Raw genomic sequence first — 22,700 nt, forward strand, 5'->3', positions numbered from 1 at the left:
CCGTATCCAATGTGTGTATCGTATCTCCTCATCAGTTCATCATGTCCAACTGTGGCTCTTCTAAGGTGTCATGAATAGCATCATGGCCAGCCGTCGCAGCTCCGAAACTCATCATCTCGCCACCTCGTACTCGTGTCTCCACTAAAGGAAGACACTCCTGCATCCAACTTTGGCTCCTGTCACTGGCCAACACAACTGATACAAGCTTGGCCTCCTCCACGACCTCCTCACCTGTCTTTTCGTCTCCAACGATATAGACTGTGTCCAAGCGATTTGAACACGTCTGCTCCATCTCAGACACTCAAGCCCTCGTTCCTCAGCTTCTCGTACAGTGTCCCCATGGACGCCGCATAGCCCGGCACCAGAATGCCCTCGCCGGTAGGCACTGGTGCGTTGAATAGAGGAACCACTCTCGTGGCGCCCTTGGTGACCTCGAGAATCGTTCCGTCGCCGAGTTCCTCGTTCACGACGAGCTGCCACATACCCTGGGCAATCTCTTCGGGCTCGATAAGGACCGTGTCTTCATCCAGCATCACAGCCTTGGTCGGATCATCGTGCCAGAGAGGTGTCTACCATTATCAGCTTGAAGTCAAGTGTGTGTCGTCGCTGATGCTCACGCTCACTGCACCGGGAGCTACACACCCCACGCGGATTCCAAGCTCATCACGCAGCCCCCCCAGGGACCGCACGAAACCGTGTAAGCCATGCTTGCTCGCAAAGTACAGCGGCGTCGTGATACCCGCCCCATAGCCCGCCATGCTACCGACGTGCACAAGAGTACCTTTCTACTTGGTCTTGGTCCAGTGACCGATGGCTAACTGACTCAACCGGATGGGAGATGCAAGGTTGACATCTAAAACAGCATAATGGCCTGGATCCGCATCTGCAGGGTCGGCAGAGACTGTGTTCCGGTTGCTCTCCGTCTTGGGGGCCTCCCAAAAGGACGCCCACTTTGGCTCAAAGAGGCCAGCACCTGCAACGACAATGTCGACGGATGAGAACCTGTCCACGGCCGTCTTCCACACTGAGCTAAGCTCTGGCCATGATGCAACGTTGGTCTTTTGAAAGAAGGCGCCGGCTTGCCCGTCAGCAGCCGGAAAGGGGTATTGCTTGAGGAGCTCCTCAGCTTCTGGTTGAAGTTTAAGATCGGCGATGAGAACTGAGCAGCCCTTTTCGAGAAGCATACGAGCGAAGCACAAGTTGATACCTTGTGACGATGTCAGCTATTGAAACCCTCATAGTCTGCAACGTCAACTTCGTACCTGAGCCAGCCCCAGTAATGAGGGCATGTTTGCCCTGGACAGTAATAGTGGTCATTCTAAAAGCCAAAAGAATGCTGTTTCTTCAATGTCACAATGAAGGATTCGGTCCAGGGTCTTCAAAGTTACAGGGTTGGTTCAGTATCGGGAATCTCACAACCGCCCTAGTCGGTTTTTAATTCAACCGAAACGACGATGAGATGAGCATCAGTAGCGGATACAGTCCCCGATTCTCTGCGGGGTATCTCATGTTAAAAAGAAGAAGAGAGACATGGGCCGACCGTGGCCTCATGAGCCAAGCCCTGCCGCTGCAGGCCCTCAAGTCCTGGCCTTCTCCTCATCCACGGATCCCTGCATCTCGGAGGGGACAGGATCCTCGGGCTTCCCATCCCGGCATGCCCAGCCGTCGACCAGACGCAGCGTCTCGCGGCTCCACAGCCTGTTCATGAGGGACAGCCGCACGGGGACCAGGGCGATGATGATGAGGGGGAAGGCGGGCGCCGCGACGGTGAGCGTCACGCCAAAGACGATGCCTGTGAGGATGATCTGGGTGATTGTGTAGGCGTGGATGCCGAACCAGGTTACGCCGGGGGGCAGCTCGTGTAGGTCTGATGGCGGAGTGAGAAGATGGACGACTCGCTCGAGAATGGGGTTGACTGAAAGGGACTGGTAACCCATGAACATGAATAGACCAGCGAGCACCGACGTCTGCGTGAGACCGAGTAGCTTCTGCAGCGGCGGAGAGACAAAGACGAGGATCATGGCTGCTTGGATGAAGTGCGAATATCTCTGCTCATATGTTCGTGCAACCGGCCGGGGTGAATCTGGCTGCTCCCCCTCTTCAGCGGGAGGACTCTCAAGGACGTAATGCATCAGCGACTCTGAGTGTAGCGGCGCCTGAGGGAGGAGTCCGTTGGCTGGAGGGATACCCAAGATACCGCAGATGATGGTGGTTGTTCCCAGAAGGACAATATCCCAGGCATATCCGCCAGGCTTCTTTGTTCCGTACCGCTTCACGGTACAGATTATGCTGCTAATCTCGTGGTCAAAGTAGAACAGAACAGTGACGATGGCACCAGGGATCATGGATAGGAAGATCCATTCCACAGGCAGGTCCCAGAAGCGCACAAAGAAGGTCTGTCGATCGGGGTTCGTAGGTCTAAACTTGGTCTGGACCTCGAGGCGAACGTGGTCCAAGTCTGCCAGCTCTCCGATATAAGGGATGCCGATCCAGAAGACGATAGAGATAGCAGCGGCATACTCTGTTAGTCCAAGACGAACGTAGCGATGAAGCATGGGCTTCCACGAGTTTGCCGTCGACAGCAGGATGGCCAGTAGACATGTTCCAAAGGCGCCAATGATGGCGTACAGAAAGGCTGCCAGCGAGACGCGGGCATGGGTACGCTTAAGCTCCATGGCAGCCTTGTGGAAGTAGATGACGCTGTTGAGCAGGGAGAAGATGTCGGCACTAAAGTGCGTCACGTACTGCATGGTCCAGTCGTGGGCGTTGAAGATTGCCAGGAGGTAGTGCATCCATCCGGCGTGGATAAGGGACCATGCCATGACGGGGAGGAACTCGACCTATAGACGATGAGAAGGTGTTCAAGATGCGGTTTAGAGGATCTTACGTGAAAGTGTGTTTCACATAGTTCGTAGATGTTTTCAGCCAACACGGAAAAGGGGCCTGTGACGCCCAAGATGGTGAGAGGTTGGCCAGAGAAGCTACATTCATCAGCGTTGTGATATTTGAGAATGACAGTCAGCTCACTTACACAGAAAAGATCAACCCGCAGAGTCCAGTGCTAAACACCACCTCGATAGTTCCCCAAGACTTGCCCGTAAGAGTGTACAAGTCGCTGGCAAATGTGATCCCCGGCAGAATGTTGGTGAAGAAGATGTAGACGGCGCTCGCAATCACCTGCTGGTTAAAGACTTGCCAGTCTGATACCCATCGGCTCTTAAGGTTGACCACATCCTGCTTCAGCAACCGAAAGGGGCGAAGCTTGCCACCCTTTCCAAAGTACTTGGAGGGCTGACCGGATTCATCGTTGGTGCTGAATGTTTCATCTTGGACTGCTTGGTTGCCTGGGCTGTTCTGTGATGCTGGAGTGATGGTGTTCCCAGATCCAAAGGTAGGAGTCCTCTCCATCTCAATTGAACCAGCCGGCTCGTTTCTGGTCATTTCTCGAAGAAGAGAATGCGGCTCCGTCAACGACAATTTGATGCAAGAAGTCAAAACAGCGCAATTGCTTTGTGGGAGTGAGACATGCTGGAGCCCTTTCCAATCTGGTCTGGGACCCCAACCCAACTTATATCGTCTCTTGCCTTCAGTTCCTTGGTCTAGAGCATGCACTTGGCATTGTCTTGGCTCTAGATTCAGGTCTTGGCTTTTATTCCTCTTGTGTATGTCATCGGTGAGCCGAATGGATTGCTAGGGCTTCACCCGCACACTCAATGGATGAATTCATAACGCGTGCTCGCTCCTCAATCAGCAATTGGCTCAGCAAGTTCTCTTGGTGTGACGTCATGAGGTGAGCTACTCTATCTCCAAAAAGTCTTATCTCCACGTGCCGGGGTGGGGCGAGGCTGAGGGAGGGACAATTGTGCAAGGCTGACATTTACATCATCTTTTTTTCAAGGGTCTAGACCCTTCGTGTTGATGGTAACAGATGCGAGTTCCGAGGCGCACGCCTACAAACATGTTCCCGACAGCCAATCCCGAGTGATATCCAAACCCCGCGACAACCATGGCCAAGTTCATCCCCCGCCAGGCCTTTTCCATCCCAGGCTCGGTCCCCAAGACCTACTACATCGGCCACCATGCCTCCGCACAGCAACAGGTGGTGAATAAGCTCTCCAACATCTCCCTGATCCTCGAGTGCCGCGACTTTCGCCTTCCGCTATCCACCCATAACCCTCGCCTCGAGCGTGCCGTCGCCGGCCGCCAGCGCCTCGTCGTCTACACAAAGTCGAGCCTCGGCAGCGACAGCCCCGGCGCCGCAAACGCCCTGCGAAAGCTACACACCGACCGCTGCGTCATCTGGGATAAGGCCGACCCCGCCACCACAAAGGCTTTGCTAAAGAAGGTCAAGGAGGTTGCGCGGGAGGCGGACTCGCTGACGGGCGTGTGGGCCATGATCGTCGGCATGCCCAACGTCGGCAAGAGCACGTTGCTCAATGCGCTACGGAAGGCCGGTATGCCGGAGCGGACGGCCAAGGTCGCAAAGACCGGGGACCAGGCGGGCGTGACACGAAAGATTGGTACGCCCGTCCGTATCCTCGAGCCTGAGGCCCGAGGCGGAGTGGGTGACGGCGCCTTTGTCCTGGACACGCCCGGCATCTTTCAGCCATATGTCGATGACGGCGAGACCATGATCAAGATTGCCCTTGTGCAGGGCATCAAGAAGGGGCTGATACCGGACGTTATTCTAGCCGATTATCTCCTCTACCGGATCAACCTCGTGGATCCCACCATATACGAGCGATATTGCCCTCCCACAAACGACGTCGAGGAGTTGCTCGGGGCCGTAGCCAGGAAGGAGGGCAAGATAAAGCGCGGTGGACAACCCGTTCTTTCGCGCGCTGCTGACAGAGTCTTGTTCCAATGGCGAGAGGGGAATCTGGGCAGGTTTGTTCTCGATGACCTATCAGACAGCGCCATTGAGGAATACCAGACCTGCATGGCAAACCCCAAGCTGAGCCTGAACCAGGCAAAGAAGCTGCAGAAGCAAGCGCGCGCCCAAGAAAAGGCGGGTGCGTAGTATGACCTCAAGGTCCTGAACCTGTGTGTCATTGTATCGTTGTATCATATATCTGTCTGTATAGACGACATTTTCCATGTACACTACCTAACGACGCTCTGTTATTCATATCCATCCCTCCGAGATTCATGCTTATCCCATAATAATGCTGCGCCATTGCAGCTTTGTAAGACGCCAATGGCAAACTCTTTCAACCAGGCATACTGGGGTATAAGAAAAGAGCCGGAACACCAAAGAGCCCAGACCTCGTGGTTGGTTCCGGATAAAAGACGAACGAGAAACCGTAACTAATGAGCGATGAAAGATAACCGCATCCCTGCATCTTGCCTTGATGCTTCGTGACGCCCCGTGATGCACCCAACCGTGAACTCCAAAAAAGATTCAAGAAACCATGACCGCCCATCATTGCCACCGCCTAGCATAGCAGGGTGCTGTCGAAACCCGGTGCTGTATGTGCTTAGGTGTACTGGCTCTGCCACTTGACCATATCCCGTGTTAGAACGTCCATCATCTCCATACAGTTCAGGTCTTTGAAATCCTTGTCGTGAGAAGACTCCCTGGTCGATCCGTTCTCCACTGCCATGGACTGGTTCTCGGGTTTGCCAGCTACTTGTGGGACAGGAGTCTTCTGGGGTGAAACCTGTCCGCTGCTTGCGGCCCCGTTGGGCACCGGAATGGCTTCTGCCGCGAGGTCTACCTGGGTCCGCGAGATAAAGTCCATGATGGCGCCGACACGTCGCTTCATATCCATCATGCTCAACTTATGATGTGGGGCCGCCTTTGATTTTCCATGTCGGTGGTGCTCGTTGGTCGCCTTGGAATGGCCTGTTGTTGAGTCGTCCCCATTCTTCTGAATGTCTCGCGACATTGACCGTGCCGGAGATTCGCCATCCGCGTCACGGTCTCTAGTATACTGGTTTCTGCCCTTGCCCTTCTTGTGAGTATTTCTGCCACCTCGTTTATGGGTATTCGTAGTCGGAGGGTGGCTCGCGGGTGGAGTGTCAGGGACTGGCTGAACCGGAGGAGCTGGAGTCTCGGTCACAATTGGAGTCTCAATGCTCTTTGCCGCAGGCGGTTTGACCGGGGCGACAGGCGTCTCGTCAGAAGGGTCCGAATCTACCAAAAATTAGCAATCGAATATAGTCTCAGATAGGTTCAACTTACCCTCTCCACGGCGCCTTTCTGCGCGTCCTTTGCGCTTATCCGCTGCCTCTTGCCTCTGACGTTCTTTGTCTTCTTTTTCCGTCTTTGCTTTTTGAGTCTTGTTATTTCGAGCCTTTTTTGCGCCACTGCGAGTGCTCGACTCTTCATCTGACTCTTCGCGACTGGTGGCCTCGACAGGTTGAGCAGGAGGTGAAGCGGAGCGAGAACTGGTTCGCTGTCTCTTGACATTCGTGTGGCTTCTCGTTGCCGTCAGCTTATCATCCCGAGGCTGGGTATGAAGGGCGACTGACTCTTCACTGTCACTCCGCCCCCGCTTGGCTCTCCTGGTCAAGGCCTCTGGCGCATCATGAGGAGCATCTTCCTTGCTTGCCTCAATGGCGCGAAGGAGTTGTTCATCTTCGTAGGCTCGGTCGCGGCTGTTCATTGTAGATCGGCGCTTCGACGTCTGCGAAGCAGAGGTAGGGCGTGAGTTTTTGCCTGTCCCGTTCTTTGGGGAGCGAGTCCCCTCCTTGGCAATCGAGGCAGCCCGCGACGTGGCCCGCGATGGGCGATTGAGAGGAACATATTTCGAGTATTTTTGTCTGTCAAGCAGAGGATATTAGCATTCGGGCAAAATCAACGCTGGCGTGCGAACTTTGCAGTGGGCCAAGAGCGAAAGAGGCCGACGGTGAGTCGAAAAAAGTCGACCACAACCATTCGGACGAATTTCGAGATGGCCAGTTCGCATTAAATCGAGACAGAAACTGACGTACCCGTTGCTTGCAGTATGGATTTTATGTAGGTCTTTGCGACATTGCTCGCAGAAATATTCTTCGGGAGAGCTTTCGGCACTGAAAATGCCTACGCAGGCACCGTGCTGCCAGACTTTGCAAACGTCGCATTGAACGAAGAAGCCGGTAACATCTTCAGTGAACTCAATGGAGGCGAAAAAGTCGGCGTCGGGTCCCTCGACAGGAGGGCGACCCGGGTAGTCCTCAGAATCGCAGATGCAGCGGACAGCCTCATCTTCCTCCTCCTGGAGGTCGTCGCTTCCATTTGCCATGTCAAAATTGTCAGGCCTGGAAGCCTTTTCGGTATCGTCGTCGTGATTACGTTTTCGCCGGCGACCGAGGAGGGTGTCGTCGAGATCCTCAAAGGGCTCCGACGACAATGAGGCGCTAGGCGTGGACTTGGTGGAGGAGGGCTTGACGACGGATCTCGTGTTCCGTTCGGCTCGGCCAGAGGTGCTCGACGAGACAGATGATTGCTGGGATTGTGAATTGGTCGCGCGGGCTCTCGATGACCGTCGCGGCGAGGGAGGTGCCATGAGTGAGTCGGGTCACCGAGGTGGGGAGAGGAAAAGAGAAGGAGACGTGAGACGTGAGGAGGACGAGGACGAGACCCAAGGTCCGGTGGGCGAATATAGGCGCGTGTAACACTGCCGAGAGAAAGGATGTATAGTCAAAGCTGCTAAAAGAGTCGGGGAAAGGTAGGATCGCGAGAATTGGTGTGTGGTGCGGTAGCGATCAAGGCAGATGTGGGAGCTGGGCCGGAGACCAGCGTCGACGAGAGAGACTAGAAGGTCAAGGAGGAGCAGTCGAGTTGAAGACAAGATTGGCAAGCAAGCATGTCGTAGAGGAGTAAAGGCGAAGCAGTCATGACCCGGAGGAACCGCAACAATGTGTGTATGGGCGAGAGGAGACGAGAGGAGAAGCTTGGTCCGGAGGAGGAGAACTGGAAGAGATGGACGAAAGCGTGGGAGAGCGAGCGAGCGGCATCCATCAGAGAGAGCGAGGGAAGGTGGGCGCGGGCCTTGAGTGGGCGCGGGCCTGGGTGGGCGAAGCGCGGCGTGGTGTCGCTTCAGAACAGAGCCGAACCACTACAGCACCACGAAATTCGCCAGGTACCTGGAGGAGGTACCTCACAGGGGTCCTAGGGTCCATATCCGCACTGGGGGGCACGCGCCTTACAGGGAGCTTCAGCGCTGTCCATCCACTGTTCAGAAATTGTTTCGATTAGCTCGCCCGCGCTGCGAGGCGGGTAATGCCCGGTTGCAGTCCGATAGTCCGCCCTGCGCGGTTGATTTCCGCTGAATGGACCTCAGTGACATCAGGGAATCATTGATGTCGCAGTCAGCAAACTCTCGTCATGGAACTGCCATGTTGTTTATTTCATGACTCACAGTTATGAAGATGGCAGTAAAAATAAAAATAAATAAAGCGTAGTGTAGCTGAATTTATTCAAGTATTTAAATCGGCAGAATCATAAACTAGACACAGTGCAAATCATCTAAGTCTCGATCATAGCCAGGGAGTGGTGGGCGAGGGGAGGGCGAGTGCCACCTTGACAGCACACCAGAGGGGGAATTCTGCTGACTAACCTAATAACCGCCCTCGGCCCTCGTTGCAACTCCTAGCCTCAGTGACGATTCGCACACTTGAATTACGGAAACTTCCAAGGTGCTATCAGCTTTGCGCTGTTACGATCTACGTCACTTACTCTCGGGGCCTCTATCGACGACCTGCTGTTTCATTTCGAGCCTCGTCTGCGCTTGCCCGAGGTGTCCCTCACCCTCCTGGGCCCCGTCCGCCCGTCAGTGACTGGGTAAGCCACCCGACCTTGAACGACCGGCAGCAAGCCTGGCGACTATCGGCATAACCGCTGCGAGAGACCGTCGATGCTACAACCAGAGACATCACCAGTGCCAGCCCACGCTCGTCGTAGTCGCAGCTGCTCGGGCATGACATGCCTTGCATCGACGACCATGTTCTGACCCGCACACAGAACGCTTTAGAGCCCGACCGAACCAACTTAACCCCCCCTTCGAGCTTTCCAGCGTCAACCAGCCTCGACGCCCGGCGTGCCCACCTACGACCTTGATACCCCTTCGAATTGCACGGTCGATCTTGAATAGTCGAGTCTTGTTTGTCGACGTATTTGTACAGATTGCTCCCTCCTGGGCTTGTTTGGGGAAACTTGTCGCTCCACCGTTCTTGGTTATACGGTTTGGGTCAGGGTTATTATACGATGTTTGCTGGGTACGCTTTCCGTTTGATTCCAACGCCGGCGAAGCCCGTCGCAATCCCCAGCTGGCCGTTGATTGATCACCCCGGACGGTTATCAAGCCTGGGATGCGGTCGGCGGTATCCCACATGTCCATATCCCCCACCATCTACCTCTCTGCTCCCATGTCCTCATTCGCTATATTCGTGACTGGTTTCGTCGGCATCATGGCGACATATCTGCTAACGCGAGCCTTTCGCTCTTCTTGTGCAGATCATAGCCCCAAAATGTCGCCAGATACTGTATCGTCGCTGTTCCCAGACCGACCGATTCGGCCGCTGCCGAAACGCCGGCTTAGAGAGAGGCTGTCTCCAGACGTTGCGGACTCAATAAAATACCCTCCGTCGACTCACGAAACCACCCCTCTCTTCTACTACCCCCCATACACTCTAAAAGATGAAGGAAGCCCGCCGAGGACCGACTCCACGAGCCCAGTCGAGCAGGGACGCAGGACAGAGTCGGGGCGCAACTACACACCACGGCGGAACGGCGTGGGGTTGTCAGACGGCGATGAGGAAGAGACTGCCTTGCAGAGCAGTCTTGTTACCAGATCACCTCCAGAGACCCTTACTCATCCTGCGCGTCGGCCGTCAAGGCCGGACCCGCCTCGACATCCAAATCCGCAGCCCCCTCCATCAACGACGTCGTCAGTAGACGGCTACGATTCATTCGAGAATACCAATAATAAGAAGAAGAGAAAGATCCCCTCCGCAGGGGACCTCACCCTCAACGGCACTCATGCGCTGAACAACGAGATAGGCTCCCTCGCCATATCTTCCAGCACGGCACACTCCCCGGCCGGCGAGCTCCATGGCGATAGGTCGTATGCCCATTCGGGTGCGTATCCAGGCTCGGGAACCTTTTCCACCAGCAACCAGGGAATATCGGGGCCAGGGCGAGGCAGATTGGGGCGCTCCAGGAATGGAAGAAGTCCGCTGCGAGCGTTGCCCGACGGTAACACCACGTGGGCTGGACGAGCATCCAAAACTGCACCACCCCAGTGGGCACCAGCCGGTGAGTCTTCTTTCATTATTGCTGATGCCTTTTTCATTGTGCGCCTATGCATTCACTCAATGATGTATTGTTGCGGCTATCCGCCCTGTTATGTAGATTTGCCTATTCGGGCGAATCTCAGATAGACTCTATTCTCCTGCAGCATTCTGCGCCAACCACGCATAACAAGCCGGCTGGAAACAGGTGGCGGCACGGAGCCATGCATAGTACTTGACCAGCCAGCTCAGCCGACCCAACCAATTTTTGCATGTTGCCTGCATGTTGTGAAGGCTCTTTCCTTCTTCTTCTTTACAACGAACCGAACCTAACATTGTCTTCTTTATCAACAACATCAAAACATTCATTCAGACGGCTAATTCCAGTTCTAGAACGCGAAGCTCGCGGTATCATCTCTAACGCTATTGCTGTCGCAAACGCTGAGAAGCAGCGTCCTCAACCACAAGAGAACGGGAGCTTACTTCAGCAATACTCTTCGGCAACGAAGACCACACCTGCCTCAACTCAATTCACCTTCACCTGCGATTCCCAAGTTCCTGGGACGGTTCGGTGGCCTGGTAAGTTTCAGGAGATCGGTAGCTATAATGGCATACTAACTTGCAAACAAGGTCATTCGAGTAAGCATAGTATGTCGACTCAGACGGCGCCAGGCATGTCGGCAGGGATGAACGGTAGCAACGGCTATCATCACGACGGTTCTTCCAAGGCAGCTAGTCGCGGATCAGGGAGTTCTCGTCGAAAGAGCAGACGCCGATTGGAAAAGGAGCTCGACATGGCTGCAAGGCACCGCCGTCGAATTGCTGCCGACAATTACTATCAAAACCCCCCAAAGGCGGAAGACATTTGGATTTGCGAGTTTTGCGAGTACGAACGAATCTTTGGCGAGCCACCAAGGGCACTGATTCAAAAATATGAAATCAAGGACCGACGGCATCGCCAGGAAGAGGCTGACCGTAAGCGTCTTCTCGAGAAGGCCAAGGCGAAAAGTCGAAAAGGCAGGAAGAATGCGAAGGCACCCGCGAGAGGACAAACAACAAACCAGAACACTCCTCCAGAGCCAGAGCCAGAGCCAGAGCACGCAGACCCTGACGCCCCTCCTATGAACACGGGCAACGGACATTCTACGCAGTCCGAGGACGACTACGTGGACGGGCTTGATGATCACTACTCGGATGTAACTGGGCATCATTTGCATCGGGGGGATCCGGGCATACCGGCGGGTGCAACCTAGGAGCCGTCGAATGATATGAGAGGCGAGGCAGACCAGCCGATTAAATATTGGCTTGCTGTTACTTTCAGATTTCTCATTGGACGACCTGATAGCTAAGGATCGAGAGCCACTCGGTGAGGAGGAGGCTCTAGGAAGCGACCTTTGTTTACCTAGTTGGGTTTTGAACACGGGAAGTTGGCAGTGTGTTGTGTTTTTGCACTAAGACGACACGACGACTATCACTGCAGCATGGATATGTAACGGCGGGAAGAACAGTCAGCGTTAAACATATCTTATCATAACTGTCCTAGTGTAGCGCAACCCAATTCACGACCACTCTCAGACATTTGCTCCAGTAGAGTTGAAGAGTTGTTTGCAGTGAGGTGACGGGAAGTCAAGTTCCATTGAAGCGGCTCGAAATTAGACGAGTCTGGGACTGACGTCAGGGCGGGCCAGCTAGTAGCCGCTCAGCTGGGGCAGACATTTGAGATTGAGCTGGCAGCGGCCAAGACGGACCCCCAGATGGATAAAAAGGCCGAGAAGATCTCGGCAGATGGAGAACCTATGGCTTGGTTTGCTGTTTGTCAGGAGAGATGAGCCTGAATGGGAACTGATCTACAAGTAGCTTTGCATGGACCGGATGTGTGGAAACAGGGTGGGTGAGCTGCACATACATGATGGAAGCTGAGGGCTGTGCCCGGTACATATTGTAATAGTGCAGTACAGCAAAAACACTTATCCAGCTCTGCTTACACAGCCGTTGACTTCTGTACTGTATCCGTAGTGTCAACGGCATCAGCCTTTCATCCTCCCAATCATCAGGACCCTTGACGTCCCTGTTTGATGCGAGCATGACGACTCAATTAAAGCAAAGCCCTGGCTGGCCCAGCCGGAACAAAAGCTGCAGTGGGGTCCCTCCTGTTAACCTCAAATTGGGTTAGCGCGGCTAGCGTGTCGAGCTGGGCCTAGTGGCTTGATACCTTTCGTCATCAGTTCTCCGTTCTCATCTTGGATCAATTCCAAGAATCCTCACCTTCCTCTTTTTTAAGTGTACGGCCCTGGCCCGCCCTCTACTACTCCCGACACTCTAATCACCACATTCCAGAGCCATTATTTCTTAATTTTCCCGTACTCCTAGATTCTCATGCCCGCTGCCTGTTGAGATCTGCTGGCGTCCGCGCCGCTTTTGACCTAGCTCGCCATGTTTGGAGGTTCGAGGAGGCATCGCCCTCCCACCCAGGTGAGAGACAACCATTTCGAGGCGCTTCTGCAAAGCCGGTTTTGGCTTTTGACTTTAGTGCGCGAGTGCGCCAGGCCGATGCGATGCGATGACACGCCGCCATCCGGTCTATTTGACAGACACTTGTGCGCTTGCGTTGGTGGCCTTGATATTTGCTGATGGGCCCTTTTGCGACGACTTTCATCTCTCCCTCTTCTCATTCTATCGCAACCTCACTCCAGGCCCTGCTAACATGGCCGTTCCATCCAAGCCCTTGACCAAGGAGACAGCCAATCCTAATGCTGCGACTGCCGCTGCCTCGGCCTTTATGCGACGCGAGCCATCCGTATCCCTTTCATCCGCTGCTGCCGCTGCCGCCCTCAAAGCTCGACCAGCAACACCCACCAATGTATCTCAGGTTCAGTCGAAGCGCGCGATGCGCAGGAGCGCATCAGTTTCATCCACCGGGAGTCGGGATAGGGGGAGACGGGAACTCCAGAGGACCCCAAGTCAAAGTTCCATGACTGAACGCACCTTTCGATCACCATCGCCGTCGCCCGCGCGCGGCGCTCCTCCCAACACCCACGACGTACCTCCAGTACCCAAGATCCCGAATCATAAGCATCTCAAGACTGAGTCGAAGCCTACAACTCATAAGCGAGCTATGAGCTTGCAGGTCCAGCCCTTTCAGACGGCCAGTCAGAAGATGAAGGATGGACAAGGTTCATGGTTTGGGGCACCAACATCTGGAGACATATCCAATGTGCGCCGGGCAGCTGTCGCTGATAAGAGGGCATCTCTCGATTTGCGACCCAGCAGTCCAAGTTCTATCAACTTCTCTTATCCCCGTTCCATGCTGGAACCCTCGGCTGCATCCGACAATGCCATGGTATATGATCCCAACTCGAGGAGGATGGTCCCCCGAGCAGAACTCCTCCTAGTGGAGCAGCGCGTCAGGAATGCATCCGAGAAACCAGTCCGACGGCACAAACACGAGGGATCAAGAAGCGGTACTCACCTGTCCAAGGGAACTGTCGGAAGGATAAAAGGAACCGCTGTCGAACCCGCTGCTCCGCCGCCTACTGTCACCAAGACTACACAAACCCCTACGGACATTTACTCCACGGTTACGCAAGAACAGACCCCAGAGCCGAAGCAAGCCCCACAGCCGCAACCAGAGCCAGAACCCGAGTCTGAGTCCGAACTCGAATCCGACCTCGAGTCCGAGCCGGAGGTGAAGGCCGAAACCAAGTCGGATTTGTCGAGACAACAGACCCTTGTCGAATCGGAGTCGGAGTTGGAATCGGAAGTTGAGGAACCAGTCGAACCCAAGTCTATCAGGGCGGAGCGGATTGAATCAAGTCCGGCTGCCGTGGTTTTACCTGAGGCCTCGGTCAGAAAACGACCTTCTGTGGTTCACGAGGTTTCTGACGAAGAGGAAGAGCCCGAGCCTCTGCCTCAACCACAACCTCAACCTCAACCTCAACCTCAGTCTGCAAAACAACCCGCCCCGCAACATCGTCCAACAGATATTATCGATGCAGTACCGGTCAAGTCCTCCCAGCCGTCTCAGCCCGAGCCTAGTAAGAAGGAACAACAGGAGCAAGTCCAGCCGGCCAGTATCCCAGCTCCGGTTGAAAAGCCGAATGGAAGCATTCGCCGGACGCGTGTGCACTCAGAGAGCCCTGCACGCAGCCCTGGCCGGACTACGCACTTTGCACCAACGACCGATCAATTACTCGTTAGACACGAACCCCCTCCCCGATCTGTGTCACCTCGGAAGTCTGCACTCAAGCATTCAAGTCCAACGAGAGATGCCTCACCTTCAGAGGACGGCTCAGAAGCCTCAAATACTCTCTCGGGCTTGGTTAACCAAGACGATGGGCTTTCCCGAAGGAGGAGCGTCAGGGTAAGCTTTGACGATCAGAACACGATGGTAGTGGGAGAGTCTGCAGAACCCTCTGAGCCTGAGCCATCCCAAATACCCAGCCCTCAGGCAAAGAAACCCTGGCACAACATTATTGGAAGATATAAGCGAGACTCGATTTCTCTGGATGACGATGAAAAGATGACTCCCAGACCGGCGCTGCCCTCGTTCGGTAGCATTCGCGAAAAGAAGGCAAGAGAGCCAGAAGAGCGACCTCTGGTCCGCCCCCTGGAAAGATCACTCTCTCCGCCAGCAGCTTCACCTTACTCTCCGGCCAACAATCGACCGGTAGAGCTGGAACAGTCGAGTGATCATGCTATCGGGTCAGTTCTAGCGCGCGAACAGTCTTCTCGGAACGAAGCCAACATTTCCAAATACAGGGAGCCATTGCCTCCGGTAGTGACATCTGTCGAGAGCAGCGGATACATCAGCAACAGCGACTTGAGCTCTGATGATGAATCTGAACCCGAGACGCACACTCAAGCGAAGCCTTCTAGCGAGCCCGTTCCCGAGATACAAACAACTGCCAAAGGTGTCTCGAAACAGCCTGATGTCGACTCTGATGACAACTCAACACCCAGTGACTACGTGCCGACGATATCGATTACGCAACCCAGTCCTCGCATTCCAGACGAAAGCCGACAAGACTCACCACAAGTCTTCTTCGACGTCCCAGGCGGATTTCCTGATGAAGTCAAAGGTGGATCAGGTGGTTTGGAAATATCCGATGCCATCGAGAATGCTTCTTCAACCACCAAACCCACCAAAACAGTTGTCAAGCCAGCACCGATTACGCCTCAACGGTCATTTGAGTCGACCACGATGTCTCCTCCCAGTCCCCAGATGCACGACATTCAGGAAGAGTCGGAAGAATCAGATGGAAGCAGCATCTATAGCGACGCATATGAAGATCTCTCTGATATGGAGGGTGATGGTTTCATGTCCCTGAATGCTGTTGTCGAAAGCCCCATCGAGCCGACGCTCCCTAAAAAGGTATTTGAGAAGGCCATTGCGAGATCCAAGGAGGCCGATGCCTCTCTGGAAGCCACGGCGAAGAAGGATGCAACGCAGAAGCCCTTGCAGACGCCCAATGACTGGGAGAATGCCAAGGCCTACTGGAGGAGCCTGAGTGCCAGCGAGAGACGCCAGCTTGAAAAGGAGGCTATGGAAGATTCCGATGAGGAGGCCGCTCCTGTAGAGGTGGTGCAGCCCGTGAAGCCGAAGCAAAAGAAGCAAAAGAAGCAAAAGGCAGTGGAAAAGCCACAGGAATCACCCACAAAAACCTCATCATCAGAACATCGAGATCCGAATCGAGTCTACCAGATCTCACCTGGCACCACCTGGCCCCGTGACGAGGTTGAGGAGCCTCGAGTCAAGGCTGAGGCAAAGGAAGCATCCAAGCCAGCAGGAGGATCAAAGCTTCGAAAGTCTATGAGAGGCCATGAAGTTGCAGTGATTGAGCAGCCATCACCGCCGCACAGTACCAGCATGCGCAAATCTATGAGATCTGGCACTGCCTCTACACCAAGCCCTCAGGAAGGCCACTTTCGCAAGTCTCTTCGCCCAGAACCAGAAGCTACCGCAGCCGCTGGTACTGGCATGAGAAAGTCGCTCCGAGCCAATGGCTCCCCTGCCAGCGTACAAAAGTCTTCCCCTGCTCTGAGAAAAGACTCTCGACCTGCCTCTTATCAGCCGGCAGCCACGACAGAGCCAGCCCAGGCACATCGCCGACACCACTCGGAGGAGAGAGTTCCTATCACGAAGCCAAGCTTGAGACGACGGGGCTCTGACTCTAGTGAGAGCAGCTTTCGACGTGCTCGGGTTGGAGGTGGGGAAGGCATGGGCTTTCGTAGAACCATGAGAGGAAGCCTACGAGAGACACCAGCCCCTGCATCCGATGGCGGCAGGGGCAGTGGTCGATTCAGTCTGCGGTCCTTGTCACCGGCTGGATCAGCTTTCCGTCGCAACTCCAACACGAGTTCTCCGCCTCCCATGGTCATGGGCGGCCGTATGCGTCACTCATTGCGTGGTGACTCCAGCGACGCCAGCTCATCTCGCATGCGCGTGTCGGGCTTCGGCCGCAAGGGCAAGAAGGCTCGGGGCGGTAGCCGTTTCGATGACTCGAGCGACGAAGACGATGCGCGTCCAGCCTTCAGCAGTCGCTTTGTGGACTCGAGTGAGGATGAGGGTACTCCCACGCCGCGGCCGAAGCAGAAGCGAGTTCCTAGAACGATGCGCAACCAGGCCTCGAGCAATGCAGCTGCAGTCGCCATGGGGGTGACTCCCTCTCATGTGGAAGACGAGGATTCGCCTGACCTTCCAGATAGTGATGACGAGCCAGAGCAGCCTCAACCAACCGTAACCTCCAACGGGACCACAAGTATGAGTCCTCGTACAGCTTCCACGCTGAAGCGGAGTGGTTCTGGACGAGAGAGCCTAGGGGCCTTGCCTCCTGTGCAGACGGCTGGTGATGTTTCCATGGGTCCTCGACCAAGCCACAAGCGCCGAGGCAGCTTCATGTCGTCAATCCTCCGGCGCAAGAAGGATCCCTCCGACAAGATCTCCCGCAACCTCAGCGAGAGTGCTTCACGGAGAGACACTCGTCTAGAGCGCAGCACTGAAGAGCTCGCCGTCATTCGTAGCAACAGCGGCAGCCACCCACACAACGCACGTCTCCAGAAGCGTGGGGCCAACTGGCCGCTCCAGGACGGCCACCACGCCCATGAGGAGGAAGACCGTTTCGACGATGGCTCTCAAAACACGTACGTCGTCGACGAGGAGAGACGGCCGTCCACCGCCGGCGGGCCCGGCCCATCCCCGACCTCTCCAACCATCAAGACAGGCTTCCTCAAGCGCCGCAGCACCTCTCACAGCGCTATTGGCACTACTCATAATGCTCCCCCGGCCTCTGTCGACGGGCAAAGCCACGGCATCCCCGAAGGCTCAGAGACTGGGACCCCGAGGAAGAAGAAGTTTGGCACCCTACGCAAGATGTTTAGGCTGGACGACTAAACACACACATACCCCCTTTTCCCCTCCCATTCTTTAATCAATACCGATTATCGATACGACGACATCATGTAATTCATTATTCGCTAGCCCGCAGAATACTCGCTCACTTGTTATTCTTCTTGGCCTTTTTTGTTATTTTATCGGTCTACTACGTATAATGGAGCTCCCTTGGATGAGCTGGGCCCCTTGGATAAGGGTTGGTTGGTTGGAACACAAAAGCCCTTTCTGCGGTTCGAGCCAGAACCGATTTTCGTTTTTTACAGACAATGTCAAGAGTAACATCTACCTTGTCACATTCCCCCTATTTATATCATGTATACGCCTTGAGCATTAGACGCCATTATAGGCGACATCGCCATCAACAAGCACCACTACTATTTCATCACTAGCCCAAGTTCAGTCACCTTGATCTCTGTGCCTTACATGTTCATGCCATGCCCATGCCATGCCATCTAAAGAACCTATTATGATTCGTCTATATTGAACACGAACCAAAGTAGACCAACGTGTCCCCTGAACTTGCTGAAACATCACCATGTATCACCAGAACTCATTCGTTTAACAATGTTGCATCAATGGAACTTTTTTTCCTTTCTATGTGGTATCAATCCCGTTTCCATTCCTTCCGGCCTGTATTCGCCAGCCTAAAAGCCGTTCTAGATCAGGACCAATGCAACTCCATCACAAACGCCTCGCCTCCATGATGCACCCGGCGAGTTCCAAGCCTATACCGCCAGCTCGTCCCCTCACGAGCATGGCCTCAGAAGAATGCTACCCGGTCCCCAAGCCAAATGCTGAGAAAACAAGACAAGAAAAGAAGACATGTAATTTTGGTGCATCCGGACTCCACAGCAGTGCATGCGCAAACACCCATGGATGACTCCAACTAGTTGAAACATGATTATCAGAGAAGTCTAAGACTCCACTGTGAGATGGTGTACACAGCCGTAGCGAAACCGCCCGACATCGAGACATATACAGGGCATCTGGGGGTGTTTTCACGGATGAAAAAGGACCTAGCTTTTGGATCTCGGCTTGTTGTCACCACTTCGTGCCTTTTCACGCTCCAAAAGGAGCGTCAGCTGGCTTTTTGTGCGTCCGAGGGGAAGACTAGCCGATGTTGTAGGCTGGGTTGGTGTAAATCGGGCGTCGAGCACCGACGGTTTGGGTGGCACAACGGGAATCGTGTGGTGTTGAGGCGGTCTGTGGTCCACGAATCCAGTCACGGGTGACGATCCAAATCCGGACTGATCAAGAATCATGCCCGTGACGGCAACGTTTGACGTTGATGAAGTAGCCTCAGTAAAGAGACCCGGCGCTCGAAGGTTATGCTGAGGCTTGGGTTGATCATAACCGCCGTGAGAATGAGACCGGGACATCAAGGGAGCCAAATTGCTGCTAGATTTGTCGCTTTCAGGAGACCCAACGCCAAAGTTTGACTTCGAGGAAGCCCCAGATCCCCTCCGTGATCCATGGCTGGCAAGGTTGATGAGCGATCGGGCCTGTGGGAGCACACCTTTCTCACGGTGGATACTTCGCGGTCGGTCGTTTGGCGGTGACGACCGCACATTTTCCTTAGAGACCTCGTTTCTGTAGGAAACCGGCCGAACGGGCACCATTGGCTGCTTTCCACGTGCTTTCTCACTCATCACGGGATGCTCATGGGACACCCCATGGCTATCTCCTGAAGCTGGGTGGTTATGTTCCAGGCTTGTGTCAACATTCGAAGGTACGGGCCGCGGGACTGGTGCATGCCGTATCCCATTCGAGGAACCAGAGCCCCCTTCTCGACTGCTAGACTCCACGGAGGTTGCTGTTAGTCTCTTTGGCGGCACCGTCTTTCTGTTTACGGCAGCCGATGAGGAAGCGAGCTTCTGGCCCGGGGGAATGGAAGTCTTCTTCTTCGGTGAAGAGACTACATATACGGGTGCCTCCGAAGCCGTGGCGGCTGTGCTCCCCGAAGAGGGAATCTCATCTTCATCGGCAGATTCATGGGGTGACACAAAGCGGGCAGTGGGCCGCGGCCCTGACGACGATGGGCCTCGGGCTTTTTTCAGGATCGGATGGGCAGGTGGCGGCTTTGACGCGCTGGAAGATAGCGTCCTCAACGCTGAGTCGGTGGATTTTGAATGGCGGGACCCCTGGGGCTGTGGGAGTGGCAGTGGGGGTGTTGCCTCTGCTTGGGCTGTTTCCAGAATCTGCTTGATCAAGGGTGGTATCTGAGCGTCCATGTCAGTAAGAACCGGGGGGTTTTGGTGGGTATTAGTCCCCAGTGACACGTACATCAGGGCCCTCCCATCGATTCGGGGGCCCCTTGAGAGGGACGAAAGTCGGTCCAAGAGAGATATCCTCATAAAGCTTGGCCAGAGCGCTGCCCTTGAGAAACCTTCGGTCGCTTCCCCAGACATGCCACCAAAAGTTCTCGAGTCGACAAGCTGTAGGATCCTTGAGTTTCTTGTATGTTGTGGTATATACTGCGTTCAAGTTAGACGGTGTATAGAATACGAGACATATGCAGAAGGGCGGATATACCATGCCAATACTCCCAGACCTTGTCAGGGGGGACAACGGGAAAGTCGGCGACTTCTTTGTAGATGTTTTTCGTGTTAATGACAATGCCCTTGGGCAATATCATGGGCACACTCGAATCCATTGGCGAGGTTCGGGTATGCCGCTAGAGCCCAGTAGTTGTTGAGTAGCTTCTGCAGGAGCAGGTGAGAAATAAAGGCCGGATGGTCGTCTAGTCCGCAAAAGCTCCCCAACGGATCTTGGGCACAGAGTTTATTATCGGCGGCTGCACAAGCGGAGCATGGTCGCTGAAAGATGAATCTTGAGAGGCCGGCGCTTGAGTGAAAGTCCAGGTGATGAGTATTCAGTGAATGTGAGGGTAACTGAAAGTCGTGAAACCCATCCAAGGAGAAAAGAAAGGCGTATGTTGCGGCTTGAACGAACGAACGAAGGCCTCTGAGTACTTGCTCAGCAGCAGAGTCGCGGTGAAGACGAAAAGGCGGGTTAAATAAAGCAAAGTAGGCGCTGAATCGTGAAAAGTCGTTCAACTGGGCCAGATTTCGGGGACACCAGAACTGGGCTGAGCGATGCAGCAGCTGACGGTGGGTAAGAAGCACAGAGAGGTGCTGAGTTACAGGATCTGTCTTGTTGTCGTTCCCTTTACTTTTTTCTCGCGTGGTTCATTAGTCGGTGAATCCTCCAGAAAACAACTCCCGTCGTAAAGGAAACCCCAAAGAGACTCGTGACTCGTAAGCTCGTGACGCAAGAACTGGAGAATCGCGTGTGAAATCGCGGCGATTGACAGTAAGAGTGGACTTGGTGCTTGTGAATCGAGGCAACGCCAGCAGTAAGTGGCACCCAGTGTCAGTGTGGTGTTGCAGTAAAAAGCTTAGCTCAGCACGTGCTTTGGCGCAGCCAGGAGCCAGGTTGCGCAGGCCGTTCAGGTGCTGTGTAAGTGTAACAGGGAGTTCGGGGGTTCTTATTGCAAGCTTCCCAGGTCAAGGGCTTTTCCAGAGCAAAGAAAGTCTGCGCGTCACGAGGTCAGGGGCAGGCATCGAAAAAGGGATGGATATAGATAGGGAATAAAAGGGACCAGATCGAAAGAAAAAAAAAAAAAAAAAAAAAAAGGTCTGTACCTGCTAGTGAGCCGGAGGAAAAGACGGTGGAGAGCCGGTGGAGGGACTGATGATGCCGGCTGAGGGTATCAAGTGCTGTGAGCCGGAGTTCAAGGGTACGTCCCAAGCTGCTAAAATCGTTGGGCCGTGACACATGAAGAAAAAAAAGCGGCGGCGGCGACGTCGGAGGCTGCGGGCGGTGCTGGTCGATGGCTGATGAGGAACGCAGCTTGTAGAAGAGATGCCAAAGCTTCTACGATCTGGTGCCGACTGAGTTCAAGGGTGGGCGTCGTGCTAACGAGTTTCGGGGAGAGCAGGCAGAGTATAAAAAATGAAACCGTGTGCCGTGGCAGACTTGTAAATGGTGGATGTACGTGACGAGGGAGGGCGATTGAAAAGGAGGAGTCCTCTCGTCTCGGTGAGGATGACGCCGGGAGACGGTGGAGATACAATCAAGCCAGGTACCTTCCGGAGAGGCCGCTGATTCTGCTGCTTCGCTGACCGGTCCAGGCCAAGATGATCCAATTTTTGGTGAGTGAGAGCCCTGTCGACGGAATGCATCAGAGCCTCTGCCAGAGAGAGCCAGGGGTGGGCTTCTAGCTAGCGACTTGTCGCCCGCCCAGGACGTTTATCTTGCGGTGGAGTTTGAACCTGACAGATAGATGGGACGAAGCGGGCGGTACGTACTCGCTGCTGGTTCCCTCCACCTCGCCGAGGGGCAGCTTCTGGTAAGTTGGCTCGAGGTGTTGTGAATGGCACGCGGCGGCAAAGCCACTGCTGCGAGGGGGAAAGGAGAGAAGGTGTTGCTGTAAGAGGGGGAGGGGGAGTAAGTAAATGGGAAACGGTGAGAAATAGGCCAAGGAGAGAAGGGAATCCAATCTCAACCTCGGACCTTCCTTTACAACCTACAGGTATGGAAGGATGGACATGACCTCAAACATGGGCCTCTCTTTCCCTTTTGTTCGGTGGTTTTCGTCGTCTGCTCCTTCTCCAGCTAAGCTTAGCCCATACAAAATCGGTCATGAGCGATGCGCCGCCGGGCGGGCCCCGGGGGGAGGCGGGCTTGGCGTCCTTCCTAGTGGGCAGCTCAGGTGAGGTGCGCTAGCTCGGTCCCCCTCCCCCCCATTAACCCATGGATGGAACATGGAACCCTCAAGTACCGTACCGGGCTACCAGAACCTCATGGACGGGAAAGCTCCTCACATGGTCGATCTCTGGTCCCGGAATCCATCTCTTTCGCCGAACCCCAAGCTAAGCTAATGGAAGCTATACTTTAGTGGGTCCTCTTGTTCTTGTTCTTCTTCTTTCCCCTTTTCCCTGACGTTGAACGTGGAGAAGACGCTTGCTTGCTTGCTTGCTTCTGCTTCTAGAGTGCCTGGGCGAATACCGGTTTTCCCTCGATCGATCGATCCATTGGTCACCTTGAGGTTTCGTCATCAGAGTCTACCTGCCTCCCTACATATGCTTCTGTA

The 22,700-nt window shown here is 54.6% G+C and overlaps 7 protein-coding genes across 7 annotated transcripts; 3 read left to right on the top strand and 4 right to left on the bottom strand.

Moving 5' to 3' along the window:
- Positions 1-293: 293 nt before the first annotated feature.
- On the bottom strand, positions 294-1,317 carry NCS54_00400000 (Hypothetical protein; the record flags this gene model as incomplete). The annotated part of the gene is made up of 4 exons (XM_053149551.1): positions 294-569; positions 618-781; positions 824-1,207; positions 1,263-1,317. 4 exons carry the CDS (start codon positions 1,315-1,317, stop codon positions 294-296), a joined length of 879 nt encoding a protein of 292 aa, XP_053005526.1.
- A 260-nt stretch (positions 1,318-1,577) lies between these two features.
- Positions 1,578-3,582, bottom strand: NCS54_00400100 (Hypothetical protein; the record flags this gene model as incomplete). Its single annotated transcript, XM_053149552.1, has 3 exons — positions 3,032-3,582; positions 2,888-2,981; positions 1,578-2,840 (listed from the first exon to the last, which is right to left on the bottom strand). Exons 1-3 carry the CDS (start codon positions 3,439-3,441, stop codon positions 1,578-1,580), a joined length of 1,767 nt encoding a protein of 588 aa, XP_053005527.1. The 5' UTR covers positions 3,442-3,582.
- A 424-nt stretch (positions 3,583-4,006) lies between these two features.
- Positions 4,007-5,020, top strand: NCS54_00400200 (G domain-containing protein; the record flags this gene model as incomplete). The annotated part of the gene is made up of 1 exon (XM_053149553.1): positions 4,007-5,020. The coding sequence occupies one exon, from the start codon at positions 4,007-4,009 to the stop codon at positions 5,018-5,020; it is 1,014 nt and encodes a 337-aa protein (XP_053005528.1).
- Positions 5,021-5,477: 457 nt separating this feature from the next.
- NCS54_00400300 (PHD domain-containing protein) lies at positions 5,478-7,490 on the bottom strand (the record flags this gene model as incomplete). Its single annotated transcript, XM_053149554.1, has 3 exons — positions 5,478-6,136; positions 6,185-6,765; positions 6,937-7,490. 3 exons carry the CDS (start codon positions 7,488-7,490, stop codon positions 5,478-5,480), a joined length of 1,794 nt encoding a protein of 597 aa, XP_053005529.1.
- A 1,963-nt stretch (positions 7,491-9,453) lies between these two features.
- Positions 9,454-11,468, top strand: NCS54_00400400 (Hypothetical protein; the record flags this gene model as incomplete). The annotated part of the gene is made up of 3 exons (XM_053149555.1): positions 9,454-10,240; positions 10,609-10,794; positions 10,846-11,468. The coding sequence occupies 3 exons, from the start codon at positions 9,454-9,456 to the stop codon at positions 11,466-11,468; spliced, it is 1,596 nt and encodes a 531-aa protein (XP_053005530.1).
- Positions 11,469-12,919: 1,451 nt separating this feature from the next.
- NCS54_00400500 (Hypothetical protein) lies at positions 12,920-17,605 on the top strand (the record flags this gene model as incomplete). The annotated part of the gene is made up of 1 exon (XM_053149556.1): positions 12,920-17,605. One exon carries the CDS (start codon positions 12,920-12,922, stop codon positions 17,603-17,605), a length of 4,686 nt encoding a protein of 1,561 aa, XP_053005531.1.
- A 1,016-nt stretch (positions 17,606-18,621) lies between these two features.
- NCS54_00400600 (Hypothetical protein) lies at positions 18,622-20,258 on the bottom strand (the record flags this gene model as incomplete). The annotated part of the gene is made up of 3 exons (XM_053149557.1): positions 18,622-19,824; positions 19,889-20,079; positions 20,138-20,258. 3 exons carry the CDS (start codon positions 20,256-20,258, stop codon positions 18,622-18,624), a joined length of 1,515 nt encoding a protein of 504 aa, XP_053005532.1.
- Between the last annotated feature and the right edge of the window lie 2,442 nt (positions 20,259-22,700).

The sequence above is a fragment of the Fusarium falciforme genome, chromosome 3 (genome assembly GCF_026873545.1).
Source record: "Fusarium falciforme chromosome 3, complete sequence".
Lineage (NCBI taxonomy): Eukaryota > Fungi > Ascomycota > Sordariomycetes > Hypocreales > Nectriaceae > Fusarium > Fusarium falciforme.